Here is a 10942-nt window from a genome sequence, read left to right as displayed (position 1 = left end):
GTAACAGACTCATTGCAAGTTATCACAAACGCTTGATTGCAGTTGTTGCTGCTAAGGGTGGCCCAACCAGTTATTAGGTTTAGGGGGCAAGCACTTTTTCACACGGGGCCATGTGGGTTTGCATTTTGTTTTCCCTTCATAATAAAAAACTTAATTCAAAAACTGCATGTTGTGTTTACTTGTGTTATCTTTGATTAATATTTAAATTTGTTTGATGATCTGAAACATTAAAGTGTGACAAACATGCAAAAAAAAAAAAAAAAATCAGGAAGGGGTCCAACACTTTTTCACACCACTGTATCTAAAGTCCTTTATTGTAATCATCCCCTGAACAGTTTCATCATCCATCTGTCAAAATATAATGTCCAGTTGTTCAGCAAAACAACAGCAGTACTGAAATGACCAATTCTGGTATTTGTAGTCAAAGAAACATTTACAAGCTGTATGTCTTCTCAGTTTGGGGGAAAATCTAAAATGACCGTGGCTGAATGTGTTCGAGTATAGAGTACAACCCCAAAATACTGCTATGTTACTCTGTAAATGAGCAGGAAACCTACTCTTAAAGTTTGGTTATAGCACCACCTATAGACAACATGTTTTTGTGCATAACCTTTAAAACTTTATGCCATAAAAATACATGTAGCTTTCCTTCATGTTTAAAGTATAATATCTCTTCAGGCATACTGAATATACAGTAGATCACAAACAAGAGAGAAACAACTAAATCGTCTCAAACTGCTTTTATTACATCTTAAATAACAGTACATTTTAATATAGTTTCTATCTTGCATCCAGCTTTCTGTTGTACACGGACTTTAAAATTAAATACAAAAGATGGAGAAGGGTAAGTGGGAATGCAGAGCTGTAAGTTATTCGTATGGAGAGGGAGAAAGAAAAGCTCATTTAGTTCATTTTTAGTTGTTTTTCCTTGCCAACTCCAGGCCTAACGCACAACGACAGCACTTTTTGTTTTTGTACAGAATGTTGCAGAGAAATAACAGAATGGAAGAAATGCCACTACAGCTAAGGAAAGAGCGCTTTTCTTGATACAGGTCGAGAGGAAACAACAGAAAAGTTCTGCCACTCAAATGCTGCGTCTTTTTTTATTAAAGAACAAAAAACCTGTTTGTTACAAAATGTCTCTAGCACTGTCTTTGTATCTGAAATTTTTCTTTTGCTACAGAGAGAGATTTCTTTGTTCTAGTTATTTGAGTGTGTGTGTGTTTGTACAGGGTCAGTGTGTGTGTGTGTGTGTGTGTGTGTGTGGGATTCACAAACTCTCCAGGGACAGAACATCTCACCATTCGCCGTTGTGATCAACATGTTTGCTTCTCTTTAGTGCATAGCTTTGAAAGGTAAACTAAATTGTGTATGCACAGAGTAGCAAAAGAAAAAAAAAAGGAAAAAAATAATATAAATACTGCGATGATCTATTTAACAGGTTATTAAAAAAGAAAGAAAGAAGAAAGAAAAACATCAAGGATATGCACCTCTTTTAAGCAATTCTACAGCATGCGATTCTACGAGTTTCCCACCCATGGCAGACAACCAAAATAAGACTTTTTTTAAAGATTTTTTTTAACTTAAAAAGTTTTCAATATCATTATTTTCAAACATTGATTTATACAACATGTCATTCACAGAGCAGTAACTGTTTTCCAAGCACAGAACGGGCACCTCTGTTGAAACCAAAAACATGAAGAACTGCCCACCCCTCCTTCAACATCGAAGAAAAATATCAAATAAAATTATTCAAATGATTGGTTAATCTTCATTGAATTACTCTACATTTTTCAAAAAGCATGAGAAGTATGGTTAAAATTGACATGGTTTCGTCTTCGCAAATCAAGCATTCGTCATCATGAACAGCACGTGCTTGGTTAGTTAACATTTGCAAAACTGTATAACTTGTGCAAACAAAAAGAAAGAAAGAACAACATTAATAAACTTCCTGGGACTAAATATACCGGCCTGATAGCAGCTAGTGGACCCCTGATCAAATCCTTTACCGTTTACTGATGTGAAGAAGCTCTGTGACAGCTTGTTTTAATTCCTAACTATAAATCTGATCCTGAAACATTTAAAAACTAGGAGACAAAAGCACGCCTGCGATCCTGACTGGGGCCCATGAAGCTATCGAGCTAGTTCTTTTAGAAAAACCGCCTGTTTTGATGTTAAAGATAGATGACGTTAGCATAATGACAATAGCAGTGGAATGAGTGTCTTGTGTTCTCTCAATACAGTATCAGAAAATGGTCCCAGAAGGATGCACAATTATCAACTTTTATCCACTTACCAACTACAATCTAGCTGAGTGTAACAATTGTGCTTTTTTTTTTTCTTTTTTTTTTTCCAAAGAAGAAATTTTTGCTCTTTTGTCGTTTATAGATGTTGGGTCAGTTCTGTTGTGTTTGAGAAGGAGTGGGGAATAAAATCGAACATTTTCATTTTGGAATGGTCTTCCAGTCAACCTTAGAGTCCGGATGCGATCTGGAAAGAAAGGGGAAAAGAAAAGGTGAAAACGCTTCTGTGACCCAAAGCAACAGCAGGTGTCAGTAGAGATGCACTCCTCTGATGGAGACCGAGCAGCAGCTCATTACAGCCGTTTCTTTGCAAATCTGACATTGCTGGGTGCTTGGCATCAGAAAGCTGCTGAGGATGCACCTTAAACTATGATACCATCAAACAATGTTTCTGATGCATTCGCTCTCATTTAGTCACAAGGTTTGCATACTTCAGGACTTTTCTATGATGTTTTGTGGTATCAATGGTGCGAGTAACGGTGTGTTCACACTGAACATGCCAGAGCCCTTTAAATACCCACATGATGCACTTAACTCTTCCTGCCAGTGTTTTTGAAAAGTTGCCAGCCACCGCCAGCGTTTCTCCTGATTTTCACTCAATGTTCATGGCTCCCAGAGTATTTTGTTGTATGAATATCTGAACATATGCAATACATCAAAATAAAGAACACACCCTACACTCTACTTTCAAACAAAACTAATTGTTTTATTCTAGCTTCAAGTATAGTCTTTTTCTCCCCAACACATGAATGTAGGTAGGTTTCATAAAAAAGCAACATTTTGAGCAAAAAGTTGAGAAAAATCAGATTTGTATCAAATACTACATCTGGATCATATTCAGTAATATTATCAAAGCAAAGATGCAGTAGATGGCTTCCATCAGCTTGCACAGGTCTTTACCTCTTTCTGGATGATATCTCACTGTAACATTATATTTATATGCGGATAGTGTTGATCAGATTATTTGTCATATGCATACATATGAGATCGCTTGTTTCTGCGTCTTCCTGGTCTGTGTATTTGATCGAGTGATTCTAGACTCATTCAGGAGAAAATTCTGTGTTTGGCAGGGAAAGAGTTAAATAATCTAAAAAACTAAGTGTGGATGTTGGACACTTCATGCACTGTCGCAGCTTTAATGAATAACCTTATATAATTCATACACTAGTACATGGTGCATTAGTGCATATTGTATAAGTGCATGGTTTGGGATGCAGCTATCAGCTGATGTCAGAATTGGTGTCCCAAATCAATGCACTGCTGTCACCTGTTAAACGAGTAGCTACAAATGAGCAGTTTACCTTACGGCTTTAATTCCAGATCTTAAGGAAACTATCCCAGGAGCCTGTAGCCACAGCCATCCCGTCGTCAGTGACACCCAAGCAGCTGACACGGTTATCGTGACCCGCCAAAACTCCTGCAAGCACACGACATGCACACGTCACTTTATACTGAACCTCTTACAGCGACACACCTCATGTTTCATCCCATCTGAAAAAAAAGTAACCTCCTTTGGTTAACAAATATAAATATTTTAAAAGCTTAAAAGTTAAACAATACACTTCAGTTTGGCAAGATGTTCAGGAAACAGGTTTATGTCAAATGAACACGTTAACTAACATAGGTAAGAATAAATGACAGAAGTGATCTGACATGGCTTTATTCAGCAGAGAAGATCACACCGTTCTTATGAGCTAATTCCTCATAGCAGGTCTTCTTTCAAAAATGATGAAGATGAGACGAATCTTGATTTTTGATTTTTTTGTATGTAGGTGAGGGCGTTTGTGCGCAGGTGACCGCATATAATGAGCTCAGATACGGAGGGTTAAAGACGCTGCATTCAATTTCATCTTTAGACGGTAAATTTAGATTTCAAATTCAATATTGATTTTAGGACTGTTGAAATTATTTACTGCATGTAACGCAAGTACTTTATAAGTAACTGTAATTAAATTACCTGAAAATAAGCCGTAATCCCTTACTGTACTTTTTCAGTGGATGAGTAGTTTAATTACAGTAAGGCGTTACACCCAACACTGTGCCTGACACCCAAATATAAGACTCGTGTTGAAGCTTTTGTTCTCTCCAGGTGAGACATTTCATCACCTACACCCCTTTACCCATTCTTTATGGACTAAAGCTTTTCTTTTGATAACGAGAGAATAAGACACACGATGAAAGGAACTTCTGGTCATTTCTATAAAACTTGGGGTCCTGTCCTAGATTGTTTAGGAAAGTGAAATGTTCTTTAAGTCGCTTTGGATAAAAGCGTCTGCTACATGACTAAATGTATATTGCTCCTCCGGCAGTATGATGGATGACATGAATGAACAATACATTTATTAAAATCATGTATTAATCTTTGTTAATAAATACAGTTGTTCACTGTTTATTCATGTTGGTTCACAGTGCATTTACCCATGTTAAAAACACAACTTGTGGTTTTTATAAATGCATTCGTAAATGCTGAAATTAACATTAAGATTCATAAATGTTGCAGAAGTATTGTTCATTCTTAGTTCATGTTAACTAATGAACCTTATTGTAAAGTGTTACCAATTAATTGTATAATAATTAACATAATATGCTTTTCTAAAGCTGAAGTGACCTTTATGTCAGAATATGTATAACTTAATATATTTAACTAATTGCAAAAGCTGAATAATCAAAGTCTACTGATGAATCAGTGGAATAATCGACGAGTAGTCGATTAATCGTTCTAATAATCATTAGATTAATCGATCATCAAAATAATAGTTTGATCACACGAAAGCGCCGGCTTGGTCAGTAAGCTGGGGTTTGTGAAATAAGTGACCCGTGCATCAACACGACTGCAGAAGATCTCCTCTTTCACACTGACCTGCGCGGTCGGCTTTAAGAGCATCCCACACGTTGCAGTTGAAATCGTCGTAGCCGGCCAGCAGCAGGCGTCCGCTTTTGGAAAAGGCCACGGAGGTGATCCCACAGATGATGTTGTCGTGAGAATAAACCATCAGCTCCTGATCGGCACGCAGGTCAAACAGCCTGCAGGTGGCGTCGTCCGAGCCCGTGGCAAACGCATTTCCATTGGGGAAGAACTGAGACGAGACAGCCAGGTTACCATGTTATACAAGCAATGCACACCTGTCATGTAGGGCTGCGCGATTAATCGAATGTGATCGTCATGCGCATCTCGTCAGTAAAGCCGGTTCTGTGATTAGTAGTAAATCTCCATCATGTGCTTTCAGATGGAGCAGCATCTACTACACAGAGCCGTAGATCACTGGCAAACTACGCAAAAAAATATAAATAATCGCAGACGATATAAATCGTGCGATAATGAAATGGAAGATATCGTTCTGCGGTTAAGAAAGCTGTTTGTGTAGCTTCTCAGTGAACTACGGCTCTGTAGTAAATGCTGCTCCATCTGAAAGCACGTGAAAGCACCACATTTAATCACATGCTTTTACTCCAAGCTCACTTCATAACATCAGCCGAGTGTTTCAAATAAACCCTTCTGTGAGATGATGTGGCTTCGTACACAGAATAAGGCACACAACTTATTTCATAGTATTCTAAGCAGCGATAAAGGCATTTAATATAATATGCTTTATTGTAATGAAAATGTATAATAATGAGAACTCAGATAAATCATTAAATCATATATTGTTGTAGTCCTGTGTTTATTAGTGACGCTGAATCAATGAAAGCAGTGAAATCTTCTGTTTATTCAGCTAGCTCTACAGGGATCTCCTGGGTTTCTTCTGCGGGGCGTATTTGGAGTTTCTCTGGCCTTCGGATGAGATTTACTACTGATCACAGAACCCTGCTTCACTGACAAGATGAGCACCACAATCACAGCTTCTGCCTGATCACGATTGGGATTTAATTGCAATTTATCGTGCAGCCCGAGTGCATGTCGGTGAGAGCCGCTTACACCGATGGCGTTGATGTCGGACTCGTGGCCGGTGAAAGTTTGCCTGCACATGCCTTCTCTGACGTCCCACAGCTTGGCAGAGGCGTCACAGGCGCCCGATACGAACAGACGGGTATCCGGGGCCAGAGACAGTGACATTACATCACCGGTGTGACCTGCAAATGTGGTCGTCTGCTGCCCTGTCTCGATATCCCACAGAGCACTGTAACACAAACACACACTCAAAGTTACACTGTTCAAGTTATTATTACTGTGAACAAACATGTCAATTTTGTGAATTTAGATGGAAAGGAAGCATGTAATGTGAACGAGCCACTCTGAAAACACGGTATTCTAAGCTGAGCGTGTGTAAATGAACACAGTGCTGCTCTTCACTCTGATAAACACAGCGCTAATCTATCACACTAAACCATATCGCATTCTCAAGAATTAATATAAGTTACTTAGAGTAACACCGTTTCTCAACGTTTGGAGCTTACCGAGCGTTCATTCTACATCTACACTGCCTTTCAAATGATTGGGATGTTTTTTTAAAGAAGCTCCTTATGCTCATCGACAAGGCTGTCTATCTATTTGATCAAAAATACTGAAAAAATTATTATTTTGTGAAATATTATTGCAATTTAAAATAACAGTTTTCTATTTCAATATACTTTAAAACAATTTATTTCTGTGATCTGCAGCTGTATTTTCAGCATCATTACTCCAGTCTTCAGTGTCACATGATCTTCAGAAATCATTATAATATACTGATTTATCATCAACGTTGGAAAGTTGTGCAGCTTAATGGTCAGAGGAGAACTAGCCCCCCCGACTGAGTCTGGTTTCTCCCAAGGTTTTTTTCTCCATTCTGTCACAGAGGGAGTTCTGGTTCCTTGCATTGTCGCCTCTGGCTTGCTCAGTTGGGGACACTTAATTTCTAGTGATTATCGTCAATTTGATTTCACAGATAGTATTTAAACTAAACTGATCTAGACAATGACATCACTGAGTTCAATAATGAAATGCCTTTAACTGGAAATTGAGTGTTTAATCTTATTATTATACATTACTGACACTCTATCCTCCAATTTGATACTGTTAAGTGCTTTGACACAATCTGTATTGTTAAAAGCGCTATATAAATAAAGGTGACTTGACTTGATATTTTTGGGACCTGTGATACTTTTTTCAGGATTCGTTGATAAAATTATAAGTTAAAAAGTCTTAAGTTGCAGTTAAACCTCTGAAAAAATCTTCTTTTTGTAAAGAAAATCAAAGGTAGTGGAGGTAAGTTCACAACTGGAACATTTACATTTCTGTATTTAGCAGACACTTATCCACATCAGCTTACAAGACAGAAACAACAGTTCTGAGGCAGTACCCCAACTCACCAGGTGGTGTCGCCTGAGCTAGTGATGATCTGGTTATCATCCACGAAGCGGCAGCAGGACAGATAGCCTGTGTGAAGACAGCAGTTAAACAGCAGCGTAACTCACTCCCAAGAGAAAACATGGTTTTGTGAAAACCGTTACCTGTGTGTCCAGCCAGCTCACGGCTGACGCGCACGTTCCCCTCGCGGGTCTTCAGGTTGTAGATGGAGCAAATGTTATCCAAGCCTCCACAGGCCACATAGTTTCCAGACGGCGCATAGGCGCAAGTCATCACCCACGAGGAACGCAGCGGGATAGCATGCACCTACACATCAACACATCAAATACGCTTTAGTGTTCGTATGACTAATGCTGAATCTCTATTAACGTGAAGCTTATGCAGGTGACAGAATATAAAAACAGGTTTGCTGGCTCTACTTGTATCATTGCACAGTTAATAATGAGATCAGATTTCAGACATACACATATATCTAATACAATCAGAAGTCAAGTTCATGGTTCCACAGGTCACGATGCAACAATTGGCCTTAACTATATACTAAATACAAATCAATGTGGTAACATATTTCATCCATGCACTGTTAGGAAACAAAGCTGATTACAATACTTATATGCATCTTCCAACCATAATGATCATTAAGCAAAAAAAAAAAAAAAAAAAAGGAGTAAATACGAGACTCATGGTGCAGTCTACATGTTTTATTTGAACAGTTTTTGCAGGAGCTTGCTCTGAACTGAAGTGATTAGAAAGAGAGTGCTCTTTGCCCGCTATCAGTATGTAACTCATTCATAATTTGAATAAGAGTTTTAATGCTACACACTGCAGAGCATCATAGGACATACCTCATTAAATTAATTGAGAGAATCCAGACAAATATGTTAACATGTTGAGTCACTACATCTAATCTTCAGTTCACACTTGTATTTGGCTTTCACATTTACCTTGTTTGTAGTATAGCTGTCCCAGATAATTAGTTTTCCATCCTGGGAAGCACTAACGAGAAGCCTGCAAACACAGAGAGAGAGGGGAAATAAAGAAACAGAGCAATCAGGGCAATTTCAACTCTTTCTGAACATCTATGTGTTAAGAAAACAGTCTGAGAGAAGTCTGACGATTATAAAATCATATAAAACACGCCGTATGAAGATGTAGGGCATGCTTTGCATAAAAACAAACTATATTTTGAGATCAAAGTAGTAAAATAATCAGAAAGCGGTGTTCACATGATATCCATAAATGCTACAATTCGATAATTTTAAAACAATAAGGTACGGGAGAATGGCTAATGGTTGTTAGTTATGATGTACAGGTGCAGAAATATTTCAACCCCAAGAGACACGTTACTTTTACACAGAGGCGGACAGCAGGGAAGTATTTCTACTTAGTTTTAGTGTTTTTCTTTGGAAAACTTTACTTCACTACATTCCTAATGTCATACTTTCTACTGCACTACGTTTCATTAATAAAAATGGTTTTACCTTTAATACTTAAGAACATTAAAAATGTAGTACTTTCTTGGACTCAAGTAAATCTTTGAATTACTTTTACTTGAGTAAAAGTGAGAAAGTAATAGATTTATAATGTAATTAAGTATTAAATTATATTTAATATGAAACGTAGTCTGTTCAAAAATACAATATGTTTTGGAATGTTGTGAAGTAAAGTTTTCTAAAGAAACACACTGATAAAGTACAGACACTTACAGCAGAGTAAAAATACGTCACTACTGTCCGCCGCTGCTTTTACAACAGAGCTCCTAAATATTGCATGATTGGTGTCATCCTAGTGGTGACATGTAAACTAAGCCATTAGTTGGTCTGTATGGGTGCTGCTAAGGTACGGAAAGATGTTACCTCCTAAGATACTGGCCACATTTAGCCAATAAAATAGGGGAATTTTAAAGAAAATAGAAATGGCATGAAATGAGCTCTCGTTGACCTGCACTGCGAGCGGCTAAGCCGCGTGTGAAGACTGAACTCTTCTGTTCTGGAGCATCCTGATACACGTCGAGCATCTCTCTCAAGGACAAGCGTGTACAGTGAATGCACAGCGCTCCTGTTTCAGCGCAACTGAACATGTGTGTAATTAGAAATGCTCTTGGTAGTTACAGCTTCACACAAAGTTAAGTGAGACAGAAATAGCAGCAGCAGCTCATCTGTGGAGACAGAATGAAGATCACTGGCACTAAAACACAGAAACGCACAGCAGTATTTATAAGCGCAGCGCTACTTTGTTTACAGCGGTAACCAAGTATCGTGTATCTCATTGTGAGCTGAGTGACTCGTTACATCCCTAGTTTATATGTAATGCATTCTGTGGTACATCTAAATACTTCTGAAGCTACATTTCTATAATGTTTATTCAATGCTACTTTTCATCATAATAAAATGACTTTAAAATATCTTTTGGGGGTAATTTTGCAGCTCAAATTGATGTGTGAATCAATTTGAGATGGTGATTAATCTGAAAATCTTGTGGTTCGTTTGATTAAAACATGTAAATTGCTTGCCCTAATTCTACTATATTCAGGTTTTAAGATGAACGCTCACCAACCGTGGGTGAAAATCAACCATGTCAAGTTACACATCAACTAAATGGCCAGTTTGGTGGGATACAATTCATCAGTGAATGTCCTCCAAACAAAAGCTCTGACATTAGCAAAACTAAATTTAAAGAGGTTGGCAAACTGGACAGGAAGCTCTACATTGTTTTAATTAAAATGCATTGTTTTGTATGAGTGTACGCAAATTGTGCTCAACTACGACTGCCACGCCACTCACATGGATGTCCATTATATTAATGATTTGTGACAGTTTTACACATACTGGATCTGACTTCACTAGGCTGCAAGACAGGTTGTGCATTTGTCAGTAACAAGTTGCCTGTACACTAGTGATCAGATTTACTGATTTGGATTGCTGCCTTTCTTGAGCTTGAGAGCGCGAGTACAGAACCGTCCCGTGTGATGCCTGCACCATAAGACCAGGCTAGTTTGTGAGGAAGCAGCTGATCACTTTGTGAATTGACAGCCAGTCTGCTAATCTTAACATGTTTGCAAACATTCATTTTGGAGTCATATTTGGAAATAATAGTTGGAAATATGACTATTTGAAGCTGTTTTTCGAACACAAAGTATGATAAAGGCCTATTATATTTTGCTTAAAGAAAATAATGGATATTTTTAAAACCATGAAGAGCTTTTGTACACTGACATTACTTTCAAGACAATCAAGCACATTTACCTCCAATATTCATCACTGTGTAGGGTGACCGTACGTGAAGCCTGGCCGGGATTTCTAAATTACCCAACATGTCCAGGTTTTGGCTTGGTTATTTATTGATTTCAAAC

General features: G+C 38.0%; 1 protein-coding gene across 3 annotated transcripts in view; it reads right to left on the bottom strand.

Moving 5' to 3' along the window:
* Positions 1-726: 726 nt before the first annotated feature.
* gnb1a (guanine nucleotide binding protein (G protein), beta polypeptide 1a) overlaps positions 727-10942 on the bottom strand; it is a 47556-nt gene continuing 37340 nt past the window's right edge. For all 3 annotated transcript variants that reach the window (XM_079382199.1, XM_079382200.1, XM_079382201.1), the window contains exons 5-11: positions 8535-8598; positions 7734-7896; positions 7593-7659; positions 6220-6421; positions 5164-5380; positions 3605-3720; positions 727-2490 (exon numbers count right to left, since the gene is read on the bottom strand). In XM_079382199.1, the coding sequence (XP_079238325.1) occupies positions 3614-3720; positions 5164-5380; positions 6220-6421; positions 7593-7659; positions 7734-7896; positions 8535-8598 (820 nt within the window). In that variant the 3' untranslated portion in view covers positions 727-2490; positions 3605-3613. The remainder of the gene's footprint in view (positions 2491-3604; positions 3721-5163; positions 5381-6219; positions 6422-7592; positions 7660-7733; positions 7897-8534; positions 8599-10942) is intronic.

The sequence above is a fragment of the Barbus barbus genome (assembly GCF_936440315.1).
Source record: "Barbus barbus genome assembly, chromosome: 28".
In the NCBI taxonomy this organism is placed as follows: Eukaryota; Metazoa; Chordata; class Actinopteri; order Cypriniformes; family Cyprinidae; genus Barbus; species Barbus barbus.
The sequence above is the reverse complement of the archived record's forward strand: the minus strand, read 5'-3'. Positions and strand labels throughout refer to the sequence as shown.